Source organism: Podarcis pityusensis, assembly GCF_964106645.2.
Source record: "Podarcis pityusensis genome assembly, chromosome: 6".
Classification (NCBI taxonomy): Eukaryota; Metazoa; Chordata; class Lepidosauria; order Squamata; family Lacertidae; genus Podarcis; species Podarcis pityusensis.
Window position 1 is genome coordinate 41,226,050 of NC_138030.1, and position 26,896 is coordinate 41,252,945.

The 26,896-nt window shown below is 41.1% G+C and overlaps 1 protein-coding gene across 22 annotated transcripts in view; it reads right to left on the reverse strand.

Annotated features, from left to right (window-relative positions):
* Positions 1-26,896, reverse strand: part of NFASC (neurofascin) — a 173,662-nt gene that overhangs the window by 82,568 nt on the left and 64,198 nt on the right. For 20 of the 22 annotated variants that reach the window (XR_013987644.1, XM_081009970.1, XM_081009974.1 and 17 more), the window contains 6 exons: positions 16,266-16,453; positions 10,748-10,765; positions 7,173-7,278; positions 6,365-6,564; positions 4,699-4,821; positions 3,538-3,708 (listed from right to left, as the gene is read on the reverse strand). Coding sequence is in view for 21 of the 22 variants with exons in the window: in XM_081009970.1 (XP_080866096.1) it covers positions 3,538-3,708; positions 4,699-4,821; positions 6,365-6,564; positions 7,173-7,278; positions 10,748-10,765; positions 16,266-16,359 (712 nt within the window). In the remaining variant the exon portion in view is untranslated. The remainder of the gene's footprint in view (positions 1-3,537; positions 3,709-4,698; positions 4,822-6,364; positions 6,565-7,172; positions 7,279-10,747; positions 10,766-16,265; positions 16,454-26,896) is intronic. The other 2 variants (XM_081009976.1, XM_081009966.1) reach the window with 1 other exon arrangement.

Below are 26,896 nucleotides of genomic sequence, written 5' to 3' on the forward strand. Positions count from 1 at the left end.
ACTAGAGTGTCCAGCACTGGAGATATCCAGCTGCTGCTTGACAACCCTTGCAAGGACAGAATCCAAGACAAATGCATCAATTGCCTCATAGTCTATCTAGCCCTGAAGGGAGAGATCTGGAAAGTTCCAAGTGTTTGCAACCTCACAATCAACTGCTAGCACAAAAACACATCTCTTCTGCTAGGGTTTCATGGCAGCAGTTTCAAAAGTAACAGAGGTTAAGGCTTAATGCCCTGAGAGAGAGGAAGAGAGGCCTAGGCAAGGCCAAAAGAGCATTGTGGTTCTTAACTTCAACTGACATGTCTCTAGGAATTAAGTACAAAAGGCCATATCCTCATACAGAGCTGATACGACAGACTAAGGAGTATGCATGCCTTCCTAAATGCCACTTAAAAACTGGGCTGATTAGTACCAATTGGCTGTAGTGATGACTAATGAAGGAAGGATCTGCAAACTTTGGTTTTCTCATTTTCCTATTCCTAAATTCAGTTCTCCAATTTTTTGCACCTATTGACAGATTTCTAGAGGAAATCCTCACAAAAATTGCCCAGCATCCTAACACATTTTTGCAAGCAATTTCCCTAATATAATGCATTTCTCTATATTATTTTGATGAATGTATTGATTTTTATGCACACTTCCCCCTAATATATACATTTTTGTAAACACTGTTGGTGAACTACATCACTAAATTCAGATGAGTGCAAATTTTGAGGGATGGTTGTGTTTCAGTCTTCATATTGTTTCAGAAAGTGCAAATTAGAGAGATTCAGCTTTAAATGCTAACTGAATTGAATTCCACACCATTCCTAGTGATAGCTGATGTCACTGAATTCAAACATCCCAATGAATATTTCAGTTCAGTTATATATTTCTCTTGTTATATTTGTATGTTTCCCAAGTCCATTAATCCTTGGTTTCCTTTTCTTAGAAACAAAGAAAACATTCGTCAAAGAAGCACACACCTCTTCTTTCTTACAGATGAATAGATTTAGTCCTTTATTATTGTTCTATGTTATTTGGCATCTAGTTGTGTAGCCACATTGAGAGGCTACTTTTGTAGGCTGGAGTTTATAGTAATCTTCTCCTCTACGCTCTCAAGACTGTAACACTTAATAGGGTCAGGAATGGCTCCAAACTTTCCTTCACTAAAATAGTGAGTGAGTAAGTAAGTAAGTAAATATACTCTAAATAAAATGAATGAGAAGTGAGATGTATCCCACCAGCAAGTCAGTGTCTTTCAATCATTTAAGATATTCCCTGTCCTAGAATTAGTATGCTGCCATCTCTCCTCCTTGCTCCTTTAATATATATCAATTTCATGAGAGGCAATTCAAATGTTCCAAGTTTGATATGGTCTGTTCAATTTGCAAATGTTGCTGCGGCAGCAAAACGATGTTGCAGTCAGTAGGGGGTTAAGAAGAATGTTAGTTTGTAGCCTGCTGATCTCTATTCCCCCCTCGCTTATTAAAATAGCAAGAATGAAATATAATCATGCTCTTCCCTCCATCCTTAGAGAAGATGCTCTTTGATGGGTTGAAACTGAGGTCATCCTGAAAGTAGGCAGAAGATGCCAATGCAGTTGCTTCCGCTCTGCAGGACATTCTACCCATGGAGACTGTTAGAGAATGCTTATTATTATCAATAATTCAGCCCTCTTCTGTGTGTCTTTTGGGTTGACTGTGGGTATGGCGCATGCTTCTGGCCTCCATGTTTTCATGTTCTCCCCACCCCATTTGGCATACAATGGTCTAAATAATTCAGATGTCATTGCAATCAGAGTGAAGCATGCCCTCAAAAGACATCCCCAGACCTAAGCAAGCAGTAATAAGAAGCTGGGCAAGAAGAAGAAAAGAAGAAGCAGGGGATGATTTTGACTTTAAGCTGGGGGACACACCTGTCACTGGAATAGAAGAACATTCAAATCAGTGAGGATTCAAATATAATAAATGAGAAAGTAAGCAGCAAGTTCACTTCGCTCTCTCCTTACACAGTTCCAAGTGCGACCTGTTGACTTCTATGGGGAATAGATCCATAGTTGATGCCATGCAAAGTGGGCTGGCAGTGATGTTTGCTGGTGTGCCCAGCGCCGCTTACCTCAAAGCATGCATCAGTGACATCCTGGGTGGACCAGAAATGCCCCGAGTGCCACTCATTGCACTAGAAGCAATAGGAGTGACTGACAACATGGCTTGGCTGAAGCTAAATACAATGCACACTGCTAATGCACATTTCCTTTATAAATTACTAAACATTCTGAGATGGTTAAAACTTTGGAAATACTGGACAAGGTTATATTGGCTCATTAAGGAGGGGGAATGTACACAGATCTTTTAAAACAAGAAAGTTTTTTTAAAAAATACATCACCACCACCACACAAACTCCAATAAGAGGCCACAGTAGGATATCTAAAATGATCCGACATGCCATAGAACACTCCATTAGCACAATTGGCCTACACATCGTTTTGTGAGCATTGTGGAACACTGTTCATGCAAACAGGGAAGGATGAACTAAAAAAATCAAACAAGTCATGTGAGCAACCTGATAGGTCTTTTAAAAAACGATCTCTTGAATTTACTTGCTGTTTGATCATAGATATCCAAGCATTTAGTAAATGACCCCTTTAAAATACTGGGTGACATTCAACTATGTTTTACTCGGAGTAGACCCATTGAAATTAATCTTCATGACTAAATTAGATCTATTAATTGCAATAGATGTGCTCTTCAGTTGAATCCAACCCAGTAACCAAACCAGAGAAAACAGCAGTATATCATTTAAAAAAGCACATACAAACAAGTCCTGCTGCCAGAATGCTTGCTATCTAAAATCTTAGATATTCAAACACAAAGAATTATATCCAAACCACGTTACAAAATGGCTGATTCAGATATCCAAACAGGTGGAGTTTGCCCACTTCCTTACTTGTTTGTGTTTTGCTGGTTGGCAGCAACTATTTTGGGCAGGAGAGAGTTTTCCCCTTTTTTTGGCTTTTGCTGATTGGCTGCAGCAGTTTTAGGCAGGAGGCATGGAGGGAGAAAGCATGGAATAGAAATGTTCCCATAGGAAAATAATGGAAATCATCAGCTTGTTATGCGAACACTCACCCAACAAACGATTTCTTGGGAACACACTGTATTCAGAAAGCAGGACCTGCGTGTATGTGAAAAATATGTGGACACATGCTAGAACCTGTTATGTTGATATGTCAGCTGATGTCTCTGATGTTTACATTCCTCACAGATAAATAAGACACTATATGCCCAATAAGTAGAGCTGGCTTCAAAATGCATTTTGAACCTCCAAAATTCGTGTAAGCTGTCTTCATCTTCTTGGAGGAAGGACAGAGCACCAATGTGTTAAATAAAGCATTTTCACACCTCTAAGAACATGTAGTAAAATACCCTCTCATAACTCAAGGAATGTTACAAAAACTGCCATGTTTGTAAGGAGATGGTTTCTCTGACTGTTGCCAGCACAGCAGGGATTGTGTTCATGAAGTTCCAGCCAAGCTGATCATAGTAAATACTTACTGGTCATGACTTTGAGGGTATAAGGATTTTTCTGCTGGATGGTGTGGGTGAAGGCAAAGCGAGCATTACAGCTGTAGTCAGTCAGGGCATCCTCCTGCATGACATTGGAGAAATACAAGTCACCATTCTGTCCTTGGGAGACACGCTTGTCTTGGTGGATTGACTCCATGGCTGTAAGAAAGAACAATAAATCTTATTGGAACTCACTGCTGTGCACCTTTGTAATGGATAGAACTAGCGGCAATTATCTACTAGCCCCAGCAACCTGGAAAATACATAAATTGATTACTTCCAGCTAGCCTTGGACAGCAGAACTCAATTCAAGACATTTCCGATAGTTCAAGCTAGGTACTTCAAATTCTTACTATGGGTGAAAAGCAACACAAAGAACCAGTTTTGCTTACTTGCTTAGTTAATAGAACTGTTATGCCACCTGCCAATAGGACAGTTTTCCACGCAGTTCCCCAAAGGATAATAAAAACAATAAAATCGTATCACAATATGAGTGTTCAGCGACACACATGAGAAAATCCACATAGCTCGCTGCTATAAAGACTAGTTACTTTGAAAATATGACCAGCCGACACAGTCAGTTTACCACATGCACATGCAGTCCACATGGAAAAGGAAATATTTAGATTGATAAGGTAGGTCTCAAATTTATTATGCAAACCAGCTCTTTCCAAGAGCTGCAGCCAGGGACATCCCAACAGCAGAGCAATGAGAGTAATAGCTTAGAACAGCATTTTTAAGGGCATTAAGGAAGCTCTGTGCAATATGAGAAGTGCATCTCAGAATCCTGTATGATACTTAATGAGATCCTGGGGTGAGCTCTGGAGGAGTATAACCCAGCTGAGGTCGTGGGCTATCTCTGGCTGAAGCTCCATCTTCTTTTGTATATTAACAAGCAGCAGATATTGAATGTACCACAACTAGATTCTTTTCATTTCAGTGTTGACAACATGAGAGTGTGGAAAGGCGGAAAAGGTCACTCCTTTGCAGTTGTGCCATAATACTACCGAGCCCCATGAATGGTCAGTATAGACAAGGGAAACAGTAGCATCACCGAGATCAGCCTAAACCATTACACTCATGTCCTGTTAGGGAACCCTCTTAGTTTCCAAGTACAGTTCTAGCCTGCTAGCCAGTGGGAAGACTTACAGCTGCTCATCCAGAAGATAGCCGGAGGCGGCAGTCCAGGAGGGGGATTGCATGCCAAGATAAGATGAGCACCTTCATGAACCTCTTGAATGTCTAAGTTTTCCTTTGGCCACAAGGGAGACTCTGCAAATAAAAATGTCACAAAAGAAATTACATGCATACATAAAGGTAAAGGTAAAGGGACCCCTGACCATTAGGTCCAGTTGTGGCCGACTCTGGGGTTGCGGCGCTCATCTCGCTTTATTGGCCGAGGGAGCCGGCGTACAGCTTCTGGGTCATGTGGCCAGCATGACTAAGCCGCTTCTGGCAAACCAGAGCAGTGCACGGAAACACCGTTTACCTTCCCGCTGGAGCGGTACCTATTTATCTACTTGCACTTTGACGTGCTTTCGAACTGCTAGGTTGGCAGGAGCAGGGACCGAGCAACGGGAGCTCACCCTGTCACGGGGATTCGAACTGCCGGCCTTCTGATCGGCAAGTCCTAGGCTCTGTGGTTTAACCCACAGCGCCATGTACATAAAGGTACATGGTGCTAATTTTTGAAACTGCTCCATAGAGCAGTCACCATCCCATTGTGTTTTCTGCACTTTATCTGGCTCTGCCGTCTAAAGCAGAGGTGGGGAACCTTTTCCATTCCAAGTGCTGCATAACCTTCTGGGAGCTGCATGTCAATGGTGGGTGGGACTAAAACCATAGTCACACCCCTTTCACACACAGGGATACATATCTTCTTCCCAACACAAGATCCATCCACATTATTTAACCCTCTTCCCCTTTTGTCAATATCAAAATTTATTCCAACTTTATACTAGCCTATACTTTACACTGCTCTGGCTTATGCAATATTAATTTTCTACGAAGATATCACTTAAATGCAGATTTTGGCTTTCTCAGAGAAACAACTGTGGAATAATTTAAGTTTTGAACTATCAAACCACTTTTGGTGTCCAGAAAAATTATGATTGTCAAGAATAAGATATATACTTCCTTGGTACCTAGCAGAGAGCCTCCTTCAGAATCTCACCCATGGATCACCCCTGAAAAATCCTAGTATAAAGGATGTGTTTGTTTTTTTAAAAAAAGTCAACCATTGAAGAAAGCGAGCAGAAACATCACTCTTGACCAATAAGGCAATTTGTGACTAACTTGGGAACAAGCAGGGAGGTAGTGACTTAGGTGTTATAAACAACAAATTACAGAAAGGCAACGAAGATAAAGCACTGATTCTCTGCGTTGCTGTGATGGAAGGTGACTTCTGCAATTTTGTAAAGTGGAACTTTGGACCGTGAACATAATCCGTTCCGGAAGACCGTTTGACTTCTGAAACGATCTGAGTTCTGAGGTGTGGCTTCCTATTGGCTGACAGCTGGTTTTTGCACAGCAGAAGCCACGTTGGACATTCGTATTCTGAGGAACGTTTGAAAACCGGAGCACTTACCTCCGGGTTTTCGGCATTCGAGAGCTGAAACATTCAAGAACAGAGTTGTTCGAGTTCTAGGTTCCACTGTATTAATTTTGAATGCTTTTTAGCTAGACACTGGAACTAGACTCTAACAGACTGCACATTAACAATTCTCAAATACAAAAAGCCCTTGCAAACACAAATGACACAGTGTATAAGGCTCTAAAATAATAAGGGTTCTAATAGTGTCATAATTATACTCACTTGAAACCTGTAGAAAGATTTTGTTGGAGATGGCTGTCCCCAAGTCATTCCGAGCAAAACACTGAAATTCCCCTTCATAATCTTCTGGCCTGCCACCACTACGGAAGTCAATATCCAGTGTACCTGATGACCAATGTCTCATGCTTACTCTTGGGTCCTTTGCAACATTGAAGAACTTTCCATTTCGCGTCCATAAAAATCTATAAAAATAGTTACATCAAAGAGACAATTACCTTCTTTGCACAGGAAGAGCTTTATCCAATACGGCATGATTTACATGTTATTTTGGATCCATTAACCCTTAATGCATTCATGAGTTGTATTTCTCTATTCTCCTATATTGGAGAAGCCTAATGCAAATATATTAGCATATTTTCCTTGTTGTTATTGGTATGGGAGAGGAAATAAAGTGGTCAAATAATTTACACAGAATAGCCATCAGGTGGCATTTGCAAGTCATTTTTTGCAAGGCATCCAGTTACCAGGGCTATAACAGAACTTTTATGATACAAACTCCTCTAAACTACTCCAGAGATAATTTGCTATGGGTATTCCTACAGTGGTCCAATACATGCAATTAAATGAATGACATCTGAGCCATTCAACAAAAAACCCTTGCATTTAAGAGACGGTGCATGCTTACACTCACCATGAAAGGCTGCCAGAATAGCAGTGCTATTCTGACCCACAGTCAGGTGTGGACTTAGCCATTGCTTTGATTATAAGCACCTGTTTGGTTATACCACTCTGAGCTCCACAATGAATGGGTGGAATTCAAACCTAACAAATAAATTAGAACTGCACTCACGTGGGAGTGGGGTTCCCTTTTGCTTCGCACTCAATGAAGATGTTGTCCCTCGGATCTACAATATAATCCTTCACAGACTGCTTTGTAATAGTAGGGGGTTGAGGCACTGTAAAGTATACGCAAGAGGGACAGAGAAAGAGAGAATAAATAGGAGGCAAAGGAAGACATTCTCACTTATTGCCATTTGAAACAGCAAATTAATAAGAGCAAGTGCTCTTTCCAACATTATCCATGCCTCTTGTTTTTTTGTTTTGTTTTACAAACAAAGACCCTTTACAAATTGAAGTATGAACTCCACAGTCCATATATTCTAAAGAAATGCAAGGTTGTCGTATTTGCAGCACATCATCAGTTCTCTATGCACTGTTTCTGCCTTCCTGCTTGTGAAAGGCAAGGAGCACAATCCACCGATGTTTCTAGCCTGCAAGCCCTATCAAAATGAAATGAGCTGAGCAAAGGCGATTTTCTCAGTGGCTTGCACCCAAGGTCAGATTAAAATGGAAGCAGCTATTGTTATTATAATTATTCATATCACACCATTCATCACAAGATCCATGGGCAGGTACTGATTAACTGAACTACAAAAACAGACAAAGCACATTAAAAGCAGAAATCACAGTTCAATAAAAAGCACATTCCATCTTTTCACACTACAATACAGAGAAGATGCTTTACATATTCAGAAAGCCCAGAGAAAGAGAAATATTTCCAACAGGCACAGAAGATGCACAATGGCGGTGCTAGCCACATCTCAGGTGGAGGATGTTCTATAGCCACGATGTCATTGCCAAAATTAGCTGTTGGATAAGACATAGACCCATGAATTTCAGTAGATGATGGTATTACAAGAGAGGCCCCAGAAAATCTCAGAGTATGGGCAGGTCATAGAGGGAGAGATGGTCCTACAGGAAACCAGGTCCTAAGGCATTCAGAACTTTTTATGTCAACACCATAACCTCAAATTGGGCTTGGTAGTAAATAGACAGCCAGTACAGATCGTTGTGATCCGATGCAATATAGTCTTGAGCAGTCAAAACCCATGAGTGGCTGTGATTTGCATCAGCAGCAATCTCTGAACAGTCTCCAAGGGCATCCCTACATAGAACACAACAGAAACAGCTATAGTAGGTGAACTGGCTACAGCTGGATAAAGGCATTCCATGCCAATGAGACTATTTGGGTCTCTTGTGGCATGGAACAATCAAGAACCTCCTTCCTCGACTCAAATACTTCCCTAAGACAGTGGCTTGTACAGATTATATTTTCAAGCCTCTACCTTCCTTTGTAGGTGAAAGTATTTTTCCTGATGCAAAGCCACACATTCGAACTCTTCACAGTTTAAATTGGAACACCATTTCCTCTGCACGACTGAATGGAGCTAGATCTTCTAACCCTTTGGAGCTGATTTGGGGAGGCCATGAGCTGCGCACAGTAGGAGGGGGAAATGTTCAATTGTGCAAGCGTAAATCCTTCTACTGGTGGGACACATTAGTTGGATACAGCCAAGAGTCTGGCAGCCTGACAGCATGGGCTAACAGCATGGACATTTTACACTTTCCCCCAGTATATGCATTTTTTAAAAAAAACATTGTTTGGTTGGACAACTACATTGCAAAATTCAGAAAAATATGGATTTTGAAGGATAGCTGTGTTTCAGTTTGAATATTGTTTTGAAAGTGTGAATTTGATAGATTTGGCTTTATATGCGAACTGAACTCAATTCTCCCCATCCTTAGTGATGGCTGACATCACTGAATTCAGACATCCAACAGACTTCCAAAGGGTTTGCTGTTACCACCAATCAGCTGATCAGTACTGACAGCGAGTCCCCTTGCACTTTTGACAGATGTGTAACTCCAATTTAAACCATAGTTTAATGAGACATATGAACTGGGCCAATGAGTGCCATTTCTGGCAAGCAACTTAAAGAGACTATTCCTCTTCTCTGCCCACATTTAAAGGCACACACTTCTTCCTGCAAAATCCATCCAAGGCTACTTGGCTGGATAACTTTCAGGTGTAAACTGGGACAAAAGACTAGCAATCTGCTGCAGAAAATGAGTTCTAGAAAAGCATGAGATGATTAGTGGTTACAGTCAGATGTACCAATGTTGGTCTGCATTTACTGTTGATCTGCCCCTTCTCCTGCAACCTGCTGAGTCGCAGCAACAATTTCCTTTCTGCATGCAGACAAGTCTTTGCAAGATCAAGTGCAACAACAGAGGCTGCAGAAATCAGCAAATAAATTTTTCAGTATCTAATATCAGTGCACAGGCACACTGATAGCAAAATACTGCATAACAGACTTGCCATTATGACTAGGTTATGTGACCAGACAAAGCCATACCTGGACCTACAAACTCTATATGCCAATGCCCCACAATGTGGTGCTCCCAAATTGCTTGATCTTCACATAATTATCATCTGATAATTCAAGTATGGGAAGAGAAGAATCAGGACAGGAAAGAAACAACCACAGAAAAACAAGAACATGCAGATGGAGTCAAGGAGGTCATCCCAAGAGAGTACCATACACCCACATCTGAATCCACACGTAATCTGCAAATATATGTAAGATGCCACAAAGTAAGTTCATCCACTTAGTAGGGTAGAGCTCAATAAGAAGGTCTGCCTCCTGGAATCACACCTGGAAAAGCTGTCACCAAAGCTACTATGATGAACCATCTCCATATGTATGCATATGACAGCAGAGAACTGGGATAGGTAAGCTGCAATGGAGCACTGCTGCTCTTACCAGTTGTGGTGTATTGGAGGGGGAACATGCGAATGCAGCTCAGTGATTCCCCCCCCCCCAAGTAGGAGTAATTATGTTATTGGCTTGGCTTGGTGTTAAGTCTAGCCTGCTGCCTTGGAACAAGCCACAGTATTCCATTTCTCCTGAGGTTTTCTCTCTCCAGTGACCATTATATAATATATTTTCAGACTGCCAATGGCTTTAATAAGCTTTCCTCCCTCACACACACTCCTCTACCTCACACCGAGTTGAAAAGGAAACCCAAACCACTCATAAGAATTGGGGGTGTTGGAGAAGAGGACTGTCTATATAGTTAAGTCAATATAAAAGCTTCATTCAAACGGTTTTGTATCTTACCTGTATTTGATGTTACCGTAGCAAGTACCATATACTAAAATAACAAAGTTTCCTTAGTTTGGTTAGAACAGGCTTCCTCAAACTCAGCCCTCCAGATGTTTTTTGGCCTACAACTCCCATGATCCCTAGTTAGCAGGACCAGTGGTCAGGGCTGATGGGAACTGTAGTCTCAAAACTTTTGGAGGGCCAAGTTTGAGGAAGCCTGGGTTAGAATATGATACAGCTTTTCTATGTTACCATCCAAGTGCTGAATATCAAGCTTCAAAAAGTAAGACTCCAGTGTTTAGTGCTATTAACCATGCAAGCAATGCCCATCCTATGGCCCTGTTTCACTTTGGGCTTCTTGGCTGTCTGCTATGCACATGGTTACTATGCACAGTGGTCCTGTGTTCTCTCTCCCCCCCCCCCCAAGACCTGGAGACAGCTGCTATGGAAAAAAAACAAGTCAGTAAGTAAGACTTACATGTATCTTGAATACTTGCTGTTAGTTCCAAGGTGTAAGCGTATTTTTAAAAAAGAAAGAGAGAGGAAGGGTTAGTCTAACACATTTTAGATCTAGTATGTATATATAGCTATCTAAAAAAGTTAAATTGAAAACTTAGCGTTTTAAGGATGGTAATGATTAGCTTATGTCTAGTACTCCGAGCTCCTGTAAAAAGTTACATAAAACATCAACAAAAGTGTAAAGAGAAATTCATAGGTTACAGTTAATGCCTCAAGACCACAAAAGCAATTCAACACTTTTAAGAGGTAGTTCCGTGCCACTCCAGATGGTTTTGGACCACTAGTCTCATCATCTCAGACCATTCATTGTACCAGCTGTGGCTGATGGGAGATGGGCTAGAGGGCCACAGGTTTATCTTCTTGTTTTAAAGGACGGACAAAAGCCTCAAACAAGATCAGTTTATTGAGAGTGGCTTAAGCATGTGAAAGACCAGGCTGAGGGTTAGCCCACAGGTTCAAAAATTCTTTCCATACGATGTGGCCAACACCATCCTCAGTTACATGTATGCCTCTGGTCCCTTGGAGAATTTAAAGTATGGCCTGCTTGTCAGTAGCTATTTCCACAATCACTGTAACATTTTTTTTGACACAACAATTAAAGTGGGAAGTTGTATATGGAGATACTAATGACACATGTTCCATACAGATAGGGAGACTTCATGAGGAATCACTTTGGTCCATGCGAACCAGACCAGACAGCATTAGATATTTGGAGCTAGCCTACTTGTAAGGTTAACCATGCCATTTAGACTTCCACAAATCATTTAAAAACTCTAAACAGCAACCATGAAGTGGGGGGGGGGGAGGATCAGGATTGGGAGCATGGAACCAACCCATTGTTTCCCTGCTATAGTCCCACTAAAAATAAAGAGTGTCTGTTCCCTCTCTCCCACTGAAACCAATGGCCAAAGAACCCCTTGGTTTATCTTTTGAATGGTTTCTACTTCTAACCTACATGAGTATGGTAAAGATGTGAAGTGTATCGCGCCTACTGTCCCTACAATGATGTTACTGGCCCCACCCTAAGAAGTCCGAACATTAGCTGAAATTTATTAGTTATTCCTATTCTTATCCTCTTCTTTTTTAAATCAATTACGGTACCCATCCATGAGATTGGTAATTATCTAATTCTATGGCTACTAAGTTTCCCTAGGAGTCTCCAGTTTCTGTAAGTATATCTGTTGGGTTCTCCCTCCATACATATTTGCCAACAGCTCCAAAATTCTAAAGATGGTGAAGCAAGGCTTTCTCGGGCAGAAATCTATATTTATCATCAGCCTCCTCTTAAGAATCCCTTTGTCTGAATGCAGATGATGCTCAAGTTTGATTCAATATATTTTCAGCTGCCTCTCCAACATCATCAAGGGGAAGTTTGCTGGCTAAACAACTCAGAATTCAAATCTGATACCCTGGCTTCACTGGTGGACATTTGCTCTAACTCACCCCTGCACCTGTAGAAACCACTAATCTCTTTGAAAGAGGGAGGGCTTGAGGGTCTGGGTTCAAAGGGAAAAGAGAGCTCATTTGTGTGGAGAGTCATCAATTTGCAAACTTATCATAAACCCAGAGCAGCTGTAGCTATTTATGCACCACCTGCTTGATTTAGTAAAACCTGAAACCTTTCAAGTTCACAAATAGGAGTGATGAATTAATTAGCTGAGCCTCTGCTACAAACAATGGGCAGGCACCAGAGGGCTAAAGGAGACAGAGCACTTTGCTGTGTTCAATAAAAGGAAGATTAAAAATCCAATTCCCCAGCAGCTTAGAGAAGGAAAAAGGGACTCTAGAGCCTGATGCATGCAAAAGGGAAAGAAAACCTTTGAAATGGGCCCAGCTGGGTGAGGCAGATGTATTGCAGATCTCTTAATGTTTTCCTTTGATTTGGGGCACCCCACTTTTCTGTATCATCCTATTACAAGGTCCTGTGTTGAGCAACACTGCTTTGAAGTAGGCAATACTTCAAAACATTTGTCAAACCATCTCACCAAAAGGATATGCACTGCATCCACCCCAATATCTGCTGCCTAGTAGGATTGCTCAGCTGTCCAAAAAGCACAAGTTGAAATGAAGTGAAAGTCTAAGCATAATTAGGATGTCCCAAGGATGTCCCAATGAGCTCTCTAGTAAACATATTTAAGACTGCAGCCTTTGAACTGAAAATGTTCCAGTTGATCACTTAGCTTTCTTTAGGGAAAGGGGTAGACTAGGGACACCACTTCATATACATTTTCAACACAGGCCAAGCGATGGCACGTGCATGTTACATAAGAGGCACAGGAGGATGGCATCTGAACATTGTATGTGTGACACATATTTATCATGCAACAGCCCCAACACAGCAAATGGAAAGCCGTAAAACTGACATAAACGGCATATAAAACTGTACTGCAGTTACATAACCTCCAACAAAGAGCTAATCTTATACATCTCCTGCCCCAAGCGGACTATTATTGGAATTAAGTGATAATAGACGGAAGGTGCTTTAGAAATGCAAAAGTTTGTTTAAAAGCAAGCAAGCTTTAGAACAAGTACTGAGTGTGCCTTTTTCTTTTCTTTTCTAAGGTCCTATTACACCCATTCTTCCATTCAAAGGGAGGGGGGAACCTGTTACCAGTAAGAAGTTCTCAATCTCTCTCTCTTTAGAAAGTACTTGTATTTGATTCGACTGCCCCTGTGTTCCTTTTCCGAGACTCGCCTATCAGAAGAAGTAGTGAGCTTTTTGATTAAGTGTAACCAGAAGCAATCAAAGCTTGTGCCCCAAATAAAATTATTAGCGCCCTCATCATGAAACTCAGTGTCAGATAGGCCTGGGGAGCCTTCACCTTTGCCCTTCCCTATGTTGTTGGACTACAATGCCCACCATCCCTGACAATTAGCCATGCTGTCAGAGGCTAATGGGAGTTAGAGTTCAATTACATTTGGAGGGTCATGGGTTCCCCACCCCTGAGTTAGACAATGCCAAAGAGACCTTTCAACAAAATCTGCATTATATTAAACCAACAAGGGACTAGCAGTGCAATCTGATGCAAGTTTGCTGAGAAGAAAGTTCCACTGTGTTCTCTCATAGGGAGGTGATCATAGCTAAGATTGTAGCCTAAGTGTCTTCATTCAGTACCCGGTCCCAGTGACTACAATTGTGTGATTGACTCTGAAACAATAAAATTCTCCTTTGGGGTGTTTGCTTAGCTCTGTTTGAGCTGAGATACTTTCTCTGCTAATGTAACAGAGCTTTGCCTATTATTATTATTATTATTATTATTATTATTATTATTTTATTAAATATTTTCTTTGGTTACCAAAATACATACGTTGTCTCAATTTTCATAAAGTCCTTTCTATAGATCAGACACATCCGATGTGAGACTTGAAAGTTGTATACAGTATAAGGTTGGGGAGAAGAGACATATGGAGAGAACTCCGTTTCTTTAACCCAGCTTCCTGCTAAAGCAGTTTTTGCTAATTCAGTTATCTTAAGCGTGGCCATGACACCCACTGCTAACTAATGCCAGGGTGGGTGCCCATGCTTAGAAATCTTCTTTTACATTTCCTGTGAAGAATAGGGATGTACAACAGATGCTTCCAACCAGTTTAAAACAACATTAAACAAAACTTCTATCAGGCTGCTAGGGGGGTGGCCTAAAGTCACATGATGCAGCAGGCTTGTTGAAATTTTGCTGAGCTTTGTGTTATTCATGCATAGTAAACAGAAGAAATAAGATACTGAAATGAACAATCATTAAATGCACCCAAGCCTCATGAATGCAAATAGTATTGCTTAGACTCGGAAACCAAAAGGCAAATATGTGTTCTTTCAAAATGTTTAACTATACATTTCCACTCAATATTCACAAAAACTCTGGTGAGTCATACCTCTTCAAATCTTTTTTCTTTTTATTTGTACTTTAAACATTTAAAATGTTTCAGTTAAAAACTTAAACATTTCAATGTTTCAGGTACAAACAACAACAACAACAACAATAATAATAATAATAATAATAATAATAAAAGATTTGAAGAGAGATGAATCACCAGAGTTTTAATGATTGTTGAAATTTCACAATAAGGATGCTGGGCAGGTGTAAATGTCTGTATACAATGTATACAGGAAATGTATACAAGGTCATATGTAAGAGGTCCTTATACCATCATGTAAACTGGTAAAGCATACATATAGACAAGCAAGCATATACTGTATATAAATTAGGGGAGATTCAGATCCCTTAGTCCAAATCTCAGGTAAAGGGTACTGACCACACCAGCTTTCCTGTTTCTGAGATGAGATGAAGGTGAGTTAGGAGCCTATTTGTATGCCAGGAATTCATGAGTCTCTACAAACCACCATATGAAAGTAGGATTAATTCAGTGTGATTTGAACTCAGAAAGTAAACCACAGTTAACAGGTTCAGCTACAACAGGATGCTAGTTATCACATGGTAAGGGCCAGATGTTCTTTTTGAATCATCCCCTTGAACCATAGGTCAGTAGTAAAACATGCAGATAGTCCCAGGTTGAGTCCTAGACATCTCCAGGGAGGGCTGAAACATTAGATAAACCGCTGTGAGTTACTGCACCCAATACTGGGATAGATGGACCAATGATTTGATTCCATATAAGGCAGCTGTCTATGTTCCTAGTAGGAGTCAAGATGAGAACATAAAGCAATCCCAGACAAGAGCTTCAAAGCTCCTGAGATCTACTTTTCTAGGTCAAATAATAAAAAGTATATTCAGTACATTGGTCTGAAAATGGCTTTTCCATTCGTATTGTGAAACGAGTTTGGGTGTTTTTTTCTCTTCACTGGAATAGTTTGGCAGCCATTCCACTAATAACCATTTAAAAACCAGCAGTAACAGCCATGCTAGTACAAAAAGAGAGATGATCTATTTACATGACCAAGAAGACTACAACCGAACATTATGGCCAGGCACCATTAGTTGCCTTTCTGGCTGGACAATCATAAACACATAATGAGCTAAAATGAAAATTAAACCATGCTCCCAACACATAGAAAACAGATTGGGCCATGGAATGAAACCATCAGGCAATATGGACATCTAAAATGTTCTTTGAATATGTCATGTGTTCTGGGTTCACTTTACATTCTGCGAATTTGCCTTTATATCTTTTGTGTCACCTCCTTACCCCCAAGCAGTTGAATATAAATATAAATATAGTCTAGTTCAAGTTACAGATTCTGTTTTTTTACCCAATTATGTGCTTCCAATGACATTTGTCATGAAAGCTTAACTATCTTCAGAAATCAAACAAAAAAAGTCAGGGCAAACATCCAGTCTTTTCTCTAACCAGGGCAGCTTTCCTCAGCCTTTTATTGGGACTACATTATGGCGTGCCCAATAGTCAGGGATGATGGGACTTGTAGCCCAGCAACATTTGAAGACCTCAGGTTGGGGACAGCTGTCCCAGAGATGGAACTGAGAAAGTAAATAAATAAATGAATAAACAATCAGTGGACTTACGATCCCGAGGGACTTCAATGGCTCTGATGAGGTGATGAAAGTATAAAGCGAGCACCACTCCCGTATAGGTTAGGAGATATCTTTGCATTACCATTTTGAATATTTGGCTAAGATCCTACGTCCCCAGTTTCCTCCAACAAGGCAAAGTGGTGTCTTACTACCGTAGTGCAGCAGGATAATATGATTTACTGTAAAAAGAAAAGAAAATGATTTAATGACATGCAACTAAGATTCATACATACTGTATTCATCTTTCTTAAAAAAATATTTGGAGGAAGACTGCAAAAGGCAAGCAAATTCCACATTTCATTTAGCCTTTTGTACCCTGGTAACTAAGAAGAGGGTCACACAAAGGATTAAGCCACTTTCCCCCTGACCTTTTCTACTCAGTTCTAATAGACTGGGTAAATACACACACTAGCTCTACATGACACCTTATTTTAGGCAACGGTTCTCAACTTGTGGGTCCCCAGATGTTGTTAGACTACAACTCCCATCACTCCTGAACTCTGGCCTTGCTAGCTAGGGGTGATGGGAGTTGTAGTTCAACAACACATTGGGACCCACAGGTTGAGAAAGGCTGTAGAGGAAAAAATAAATAAATCAAATGTTAAAATTCAGAATTGTAAATGTAGTTTATGCCCCAGATTCTTAAGATTTGTTACTCAATAATAGCTCTAGTGAGGTTTGTTAAGTTACTTGACTTGCGTTCAGGCACACATATTTTTCTCTTTCCTCTTTGCAACTAACACTCAACATTCTGTGGCTTCTGAGAATGCTCAGCCCTTTAAAAAACCAACATAAATATACTTTTTGTACTTCTACAAATCTTTTCCCCCAAACATGTTGCTATCTTCCTTTTGTTCCTGTTTCAGTTCTAGTCCTGTCAACAAACCCCAGTGGTGATTGCATTGCTATTAGAGGGAGTGATAAAGAGGGCTGACTTTGTAGACACACCCCCACCCCCACCCCCACCCATACATATACATATACATATACATATACATATACATATACATATACATATACATATACACACCCACACATATACCCACTCCCACCCCACAGTCTTACACACACAGTGAAAAGCATGCACCTCCTACCAATTGTGTCCTGTACCCTTGAGATGGTTGACAGTATACTGTAATTATTAACAATAGTACTGACTTCAGTATTCTGCAACAGCATATGCTACCAAGTCAATTGTCACTTCTGTATTTACTGAGAAAATGATGCTCAGATGCAACTTCTCTTGGTAAGGAAGCTTTCCACTTTTTAACTCAACTTTCCAGATAGCCTGAGATAGGAAAGGTGAAAAGGATTGCCTAGAGTAGGGGAGGGAATGGGGAGTGTTCAGAAAGAGACACAGCATCACTTTTCTTCTGCTTAACCTTCAACTTGTGTAGAAGTTTTGTTTGTATGTTCTGTCTTATCTCACTGGTGGCAGGGGTGTAGGAAAGGGGGGGGGCTGCCCCAGGTGCCCTCATGGAGGGGTGTGTGTGACAAATTATCAAGGAACAATTAGTGCCCTACTAGGGTGGTTCAAAAAAAACAAACTTTTTTTAAAATGCCTGCTCCGAAGGTCTTATCTTACTACACTAGGGATTATATAGCTATATATGAAATTTCATGCATATCAGTTAATATCTTGATCCTCCTCCATGAAAATAGCTGTTTACTTGGCCATTTTCCTATGTCGTGAAGGCTGAATTTTCAATTCAGTGGAGAAGGTCAAGATATTAACTGATATGCATGAAATTTCAGATATAGCTATATAATCCCCAGTTTAGTTAGATAAGACCTTTGGAGCAGGCATTTTTAAAAAAAGTTTTTTATGAACCACCCTACTGCCCTACCCTCCACTGGGCTTCCCGGGTCCTGGAAAGTCAGCCTATGTGAAGAAAATGAGACTAGGCTGAGTAGATTAGGTCTTGCCTTGCCTTCACCCCGCCCCCTGAACACAGCCGATTTTTCTTGATTTTACTGCTGTGGTTTTTTTTGTTTTGGTAAACCACTTTGCAGGTTTTTAAAAATAAATTTTATTAAATAAATAAACAATAAATATAAATAAAATAACACAAGTCAAAACACAATCCATCCTGTAGATTTAAGTATACGTCCATAGTCGCCTACTTATTATCAGAGGCCCAGAATCCGCATTCCTTTGTAAGAAAATATGAAATAACGTAAAACCATTTTTGCAGGCAATTTTTTTTTAAAAAAAAATCAATGTTTTTTTGGGGGGTGACAAGAAATTTTCCACACCAGGTACCACCTGACCTTCCCACGCCTCTGACTGGCGGAAATCAGCCATTGTCCACTTAGATCTTGGAAGTGACTTCTGTGTACACGCACAATGATACAGAACTTAGTGCTTTTTTAAATTCATGAAAATAACACTGCTTTTGTCAATGGGAAAGAGACTAGGTTAGAACAGCACAGACCAGTTTGTAAGACACAGACTGCATCTGTTCTACTGAAGTCTTATTCTGAAAGACTGAGATGCCCAGCCACCATCACTCTGGTGTTAGCATATTGAACTTCCCGGTACCTCTGAGAAAAGAGAGGAATGCTATTACCATAATCATGAAAAATGTGCAAGAAACTAGTGATATTAAATAATAGCTCAGAAATTCTTGCAGGGGTGCAGCTGCTACATGATTCAGAATGCTGCAGGTGGTGGTTTTTAAAAATGTTAAAACCTGCTTTCTTCTTGTCTCCTGAGAGCCAAATTTCAAGAAGGATCCAACACATGGTTCAGGCATGCAGTATCTTCTGCTCAAACAATAGTGCTTTAAGAGACTGAAGGAAAAAACAATAATAAAGAACTGGAAAATATTCCCTTGGTCATTAAAGATATGTCTGCCTGACAGCTTGCCATGTTCTTCCTTATTGCTATAAGATCTGCTCAGGAATTGAGTAGGTGCCCTGGGAAATCTCAGGCATCCTTTATCCTATACTCAAGTATTCTTTATACCCCTATACTCAAAGCAGAAAAGCTGTTTGCTGATCCCCTGCAAAGCATGATCACAGAACTAGAAAAAACAAGCTGAAGCACACTACGTGTGTGCACTGCACCAATTAGATATTCTGGAACACCACATTCATCTAATCCCCTAAATGAGAAATATAGGAAGCTGCCTTATACTGAGTTAGAGCTTTGGTCTATTTAGCTCATCATTGTTCACTGACTGACAATGGCTCTCTGATGAAACAATAGTAAATTGGTGGGTTCAGTGGCAGGCAGCAAAGGGAGGAAATGGGTGCAGGTGGTGCTGTGGGTTAAACCACAGAGTCTAGGGCTTGCCGATCAGAAGGTCGGTGGTTCGAATCCCCGCGACAGGATGAGCTCCCATTGCTCGGTCCCTGCTCCTGCCAACCTAGCAGTTTGAAAGCACATCAAAGTGCAAGTAGATAAATAGGTACCGCTCCAGCGGGAATGTAAATGGCGTTTCCGTGCGCTGCTCTGGTTTGCCAGAAGCGGCTTAGTCATGCTGGCCACATGACCCGGAAGCTGTACGTCGGCTCCCTCAACCAATAAAGCGAGATGAGCGCCGCAACCCCAGAGTCATCCGAACCTGGACCTAATGGTCAGGGGTCCCTTTACATTTACCGTACTTACAACAACATGCAACAATCTATTTCAGTGAGCAGTGCTCCTGTTCAGGATTCTAGCCAACCAGCCCTGTCTTCTATTGGGCATTGCCAACATTCACACATTCACTGAATTTCGGAAATTCAAGGTAACATATACACAATTATGGATCTACTTTTGAAGTAAATACAATCATACTTAATGAACATTATAAATTATAAATCATTTCACCAGCTAATATAATTCATTGTGTTGTTATCAAATTAAGTATCAAGTGCTTACATGCGGGGGATTCTAGACTTCATACGCTTTAAACTTAACTTCCAGTGCTAGATTGCTAATCTCTAACACAATGACTGAGTGAAATAACCAAGATGGTTACAAAACAGACATCCCATGACAATTTCAGGCTGAGAAACATTCTGACAAGTCTTGACTTAACACGCACGCCCGTCGCTCTGGTAATGTGAATTTAAAGGCAATACAAATGGGGATAAATCACTCAGTTTCAAAACACCAAAAACCTGCTTCACAAAACTACTACAATAACTCATCAGAGCTTGCCTCATCCCTGATTTACAGTTTATCTTGAACAGAGCTATAAATATCTGGCTTCCATTTAGACATGCAGACACATTTGCTCATATCTAAAATAAAAACAAAGCTGTATGAGAAAGCATCCTCAGACTTGTCTTTCTACTCTGTGTCCTTGTCAGAGTTTACAGTTGTTGCACATGGACAATGGTGCAAGAGGAAGCTATTGGTAAGGCAAGGAAACCCCAGTTTCATGAAATATAAATAAGCAGCAGCAGTTTTGGCTGCAGCTCATTAATGCAAATAGCAAATATAAGAACATGAAGGCATTATTGCACTGGTAATAGTTCATTTAAACAGCAATTTTGTCAAGGATGTTTTAAGAACATATTGAATAGTTTGGACTAAATTGGAGGAAACCCTTGATGACGATGTATACATACTGGCCCAAGGAGATGGTGATGAGTAATTAACAGACTGCCACTTGATATGCTCTTTTATATATATCAGAGCTTATCTTGTACAACAGGGAAAAATATATTCTACAGCTGCAGAGAATGGCAGATGATCTTCTCTTTGCTTCTGCAGTATGACCCATTGCTTAATTCACAATTATTCCCCACCACCTCTCCATAATATGCAGGGAAGGGACCAAGAAATGCCCTTATTGAATTTGGGTAATGACGTCTACATTCTCAGTCCTTCCCATGTACCAAAGAAGAGGAATTTAGCAAGGGAATAACACAGTTTTCCTGGGATAGTAAAAGTAGCACCAGCAGTTTACAAGCAAGATGATAGCCATGATTGCTGATTCATGGCCCTGTTGTATTTTAATTGAAGACAATAGCTGGACTAGGTGAAGAAAAAGCCTAGTTCCTGGAGAATAAATGAACAACTGTTTGCTGCTTACAAACATAACCAGAGAGGAATATGGACTTCAACATCAACAAGCAATAAAATATAGCCAAATATATAAGCACATTAAATCATTCCCAAGCATGCCTCTTATTCTGCTTGTAAACCACTAAAGCCTGCAAGTTCATTATGGAAAGAATTCAAGTTTCTAAGGCCTCATTAGATCACCTGGTTTAAAGACCATCTCACAACTGGAAGAATCCACCCTCATAACACATCAGTGACAGATTTTAGGCCCTCCCCCACTTCCTTCCTTAGCAGCCTAAGGCTCTGTTGTATTGTCTCTCTTCATTTCTCTGTGTATTCTGGGAGACGGGGGGGGGGGGAGAGACCTGGTTGCAGCAGGAGGGGGAGACTCCCTGGATTCTTCAGCAGCCTGCCTCATCCTGTCTCCTGGCCCCGCTCCTCTCCTGCCTCTGGGTCTGGACTGCTCTCTGCCTCAGTCTCTTCCTGCTCACTAAACACTGTTGCCTCTTCGGTGTCTAACAGCTCCTCCTCTCAGTCTGCTCCCTCTGACCAGGCATTGCCGTCCCACCACCAATCCCCTGGCTCTGAGCATTTTTCCCTTGAGGGATTCCCCAGCTAGTGCCTCCCACCACTTTTCTGCATGAAAACACACATTGCCGAAGGAATACGGGAACAGGGTGGTATGTAACAATAGTGTACCAGCAAATGTCTTCGTTATATGCAGGGGTCTTAGATGATGTTTGGTAAAACTGGGAGGCTTCCATCAGCCTGCCTTGGGCATCAGAGGAGGCAACCACACCAGATGTTTACAAGGCAGCACTTCCATGCCAGTAATGTAGTCTCTATGGTCAGCAGCTGTGACCACCGAAGGGCCCCTGTGTGCTCCTGCCGCCACCATAACCATAGTTAGGTGTGTTGAGTTGTACAGACAGAGAGAGCTGAGGAGCACAGTGGCACCCTTCCCCTCCCTCCAGGTCCTGCTGCACCCCTGTGAGTGGCCAGGCTGCCTGACATAGTGAGAAGCCATGATGGCTTTTCATGACAGTCCCAGCATTTTCAAGACAGTTGGAGGTACTATATAGGCATCATGACTTGTAGTCACTGATGGCCTTATCTGCCACAAACTTGTTATGTGTCAGGGGATTTGTACAACTGAACCCAGAGGCTCGAGGAAGCCAATGAGCTCCTATAGCAAGCTCATCCATTACAGCTTAGGCTTCTGAGCTAGGTAATCCGAGGCAGTACTCTATATAAGCAGGACTGCAGATCACAACCAACAACTGCATCTTTTCTTTTAATAATATACATTTTGACCACAATCCAGCAAAACTTTGTGTGTATGAGTGCAAGTCTCATTTGATGCCAAACTAGCACAGAATACCTCCACCACCACAAAAGGGGGTGCATTCTTTCCCCCCTTACAAAGAGTGTTCTGCTTTTAAACAATTTTTCTTTGCGGAAAGTATGTCTAAAAAACTATTTGAAAAGTTATGGATTGGGGAGAAGGTTAAATGCACAGAGGCAACTGAGCTAATGCTCTGTCTCCCAATCCAGCTGGGTACAGATAAGTGGTTGGGACAGGGCATGAAATGAATTCCAACACTTCGAATCCAAAATCAAAATTCATGAAAATTTGGCACAGCACTAGTCAAAACTTGCCAACCTTACTAGTTTTCAGACTCATAGAACTCATACAAGGAAGATATGGCAAGACAAAGGCTCATAGCACTTATCTATGGCGTGTGGCTTATGAATATATTTCCATGCAGCTTTTTTTCAGCCATGATCTACTCTTGGTTCCGTTTGCAAAATGTACTGTTAGGATCTGTTACAGATTAAGCCATGTCCTGCATATAATGCCTATCACTAAAATGCACGGGTAATTTACATATGGAAGCCGGCATCTCTCTCTCTCTCTCTCTCTGTTCCTTCAATCAGTGATATGCTAAATTCAGCATCTTATTCTGGGAATCCAACACTGCGCGCGTGCACTCACCCACCAGCAAATCCTCTCTGTTTGTCCCAATTTCACCAGTCAGATTAGAGATTAAGAGGGGTGTGATTTTTTTTAGCTTGTGATTCCCCAACGGATGTTCTAAAGATGTTTTCCCAGCTGTCGCCAAATATAAATATAACAAAAATAAAAACTTCATGACCATTACTCTCAGCTTCTAACACCTGATATACATGTTATCCAGTATTTCATTCTGTTGGACAGGTATGAAATGAGTCATTATTTGCAAAACAAATTTGGGAGAACAGTAAATTTTCTGAACTAATCGGCAATCCCCTTGTGACCCCTCCACAATCCTAGCTCTGACTGCATTAAAAAAAAAAGTTGAGAGATCAATTCCTGGAAAAATATAAAGTTTGGCGCTCACTGACAGAGCAACATAGGACCAAAGGACTAATTGCACATTAACACTAATGCATTCAATGGGGACCAGCAAATCAGCTTTCGGAGGGAGAAAATTAGAGCAGAGAAGTGGCAAAAAGGGAATCATAACCTATGCCCACCAGCTGTTTTCCCAAAGAAAAACCCCACATGGCTTTTTCAATTTGGAGTAAAAACACAGCTGGTAGTGAAAGGTTACCTGGCCCTCCTCCTGGTCTTCCACTCTAAATGACTTTCTCAATTTCCAAAGCTACTTTGAAAATGGTGCCAGGTGCTAGTAATATACTCAAAGAACCATCCAAAGTCCCTGTTGCCAAAGTTCTGAGGAGCGGTAAAGCCACCGCTGTATCTGCAGCTTGGCCATTCATGGTGGCAGGAGTGGAAGGTGCAGGGCAGATAGATAGATAGATTAGGCCTGATCGCTGCACAAGCTCCAGGCTGGCACAGCAACTAGGCCCAGATGGGGTTCAACGTTGGTAGGGTGTGACAGTGGCTTAGGACGCAGTGGTTCTCAAGCCAGCTCAACCCTGCCCCACTTTTGGAACACCATGTTTCAGGGCTTCCTGCTGGGCTCTGCTGAAAGGGATAGTGCTGGCGGATCGTCTACCAGCACTCATGTTCAGTGGGCAGAAGGGAGAAATTTGCACCAATGGAGTGACACTTCTATCACTCTGATGATGCTGGCTGGCAGAACACACACACACACACACACACACACACACAGAGTAAAGGTGTGTGTGGATTGCAGCCTCAAACAGTTCCCAAGAGTCAACTTGATGGTGTCTTGTGAAAAGCTAAGTAACAAAGGAGATAGACCATGGAAATTGATATACTGCATGGGAATTAGGAACTACATTAAGAAGGCAAGTCAGTTTCAAAATGAATGGTATTCACTGTATGATAAAAATGAAAGACAGAAGCTGTCAACCTACAGGCAATGCCATTCATATTTTTGCAGAAATGTTAACAGAGTAAACAAGATCCAAATGCAATCTCTCCAAATGTAAGAAATCTCAGTGCCTGACAGTTCCACTGACATCTTTTTATGAGCGGGCAACTCACCGTTTTCCTAGAAGCAATTTGCTGCCATACTTGTGCGAGTGGGTGGTTTGCAGTCAGGAGACACACACAGTGCTGTTTGCCCACAGCTGTACATCAGATCAGAACACAGCCCACGCTGTCCCGACCTTTTCTGTCCCTGAGACTGAGATTCCACCCACACTCTTACTAATGCAAAAGCGAAAGGGTTTAACAGAGAAACGCACAGAGATGCTGACAGTGATATAACTGTAATTTCTTAAATGCATGACTAATTCCCCCCCAGGTTTATCAGTAACAAGAACTTTATTTGTTGTCACCAAGCTAGCTTTGTAGATAAAAAGAATTGCATGTGGGTTCCAGGTAACAGGTGTTATAGTGGAGTTCCACTAGATGCTGGCTTCAAATGAGGGTGAAAATATATAGCCGTTTTAAGAAGTGCATAAACATAATGGCATTTTCCACACATAACACCATGTTTGAACATCCACAATCAATCCAAGAGACTAGCCATAGTCTGTTTTCTGGCAGCAAACCACCAGTGTGAAGCCATGAGCTGCTGCTGGCTAATAAACCATGGCTGGTCTTAACTATGGTGTAGTTTTACATCCAAACCACATAAGTCTTACTTACAAAGCATGGTTTGTTTGTCCACCCTACCTCAGACGTTTTTCAAGTTACAGGTGCATGAGGTAAGAGCAAGTGGAATAAAAACCAAGTGTGGGGAATCAAGCCATGTTTTGCTTGCTTGTTTGCACTCATGGTTTGTTTAACAAACCACAATTTAAAGGCTACCTGGTTATGGTATCTCTTTCAAAAGTTCCACATCTCGTGATTCAGCACAGGCCAAAAAATGCAAAAAAAATACAAAAAAAATTTCACACAAAAAATAAGAGTAAGGCCAAAATGGATAGTCTGTGCCGATGGGACAACTGGGGAGGTCAAAGGAGGTCTGTTAATATGCTTCAGATCCAGCTTTCCCTATCTCTAGTATAGGTCTGCCTCCTTATTTTGAGTCTACAATATTATGTAGTGAGTGTGCTGTTTTCTCAGGTTCTCTTCTATGTCTCAAGCCCTGACACTGCCCTTTTGCCATTTCAAAATGTCAAATATTTTTTAAAATACTCTAATTATTCATGTTAATATATGCCATTTTAGTCAAGTTTTCAGAGTCAAGGTACATTGACCCCTTTTATTATCACTGTGTTAAGTGGCTGCCTTCAGGCTACCCCAAGAGAGGGTCAGGGAGAAAGAAAGACAGAGTGATTTCACACAGCAGGCCAGCAAGCTGCTAAAAGCAAGCATGATGGGTACAGGCCAGATGCAGAATCAAACAAACCCTGAACAGAAATTTCACTGTGTTGTTTTATGCCTTGTGAAGATGCATATTACATGCTTCTTTGCATTTAGATTGCATATTGCAGTGCTTAATAGTATGTAATACTCCAGGATGAGAATTCAATCTTGCATCAATGTCTGATTGAAAAGGGCAGATAAAGAAGGATTAAGTATTGCCAGTCAAAAGCATTGCCAAAATAAAAATCTCTAGAATCAAGACTGAGCGGTAAAAATATCTTTATCTAGACAGGGCTATTTACACACACACTTACCATGTGTGTGTGCTAGGGTGGGAAGAGGGGGGTTGTCTTCATTAACACATCTCAAAGTACACATTTCAATTTTTTCTTCTGGAATCACTTGTTTTGTACAGTGAAAGTTATAATTACTAAACGAAAAGGCAAATAAGAAACCCAAAGATCTGTTTGGCGGTGCCAATGTTATAAAGCGCAACCACTGATCTATATTGCAATACCATCAGATATACTGGCAGAAAATCTCCCTGATCTCAGGCAAAGGCCTTTCTCATCTCTGCTAATAGTGATTAATTAGCTATGGTTGTCAGTGTTTGAACCTGCTCTAAATGCCCAGGGCAACTAACTTTTAAGCTGTCTACTCAAATGTTTTGTGGGAAGAGACCCAAAAGAGCAATGCCATGCCAGCTGTAGTTCCTAGTCATATATACATCATGAGGCATCCTTGTTATGTCACATTTTGTGGGTGAGGTTTCCTATCAGTAGAAAGTTGATACCCGTCTTGCTGTAGACAAAAATGATTCATGTCAACAGAGGGTGAATTTAAGTGGGGGGGGGGGTAAGAACAAACGAAAGAGTGGTATCCAGCTACGTA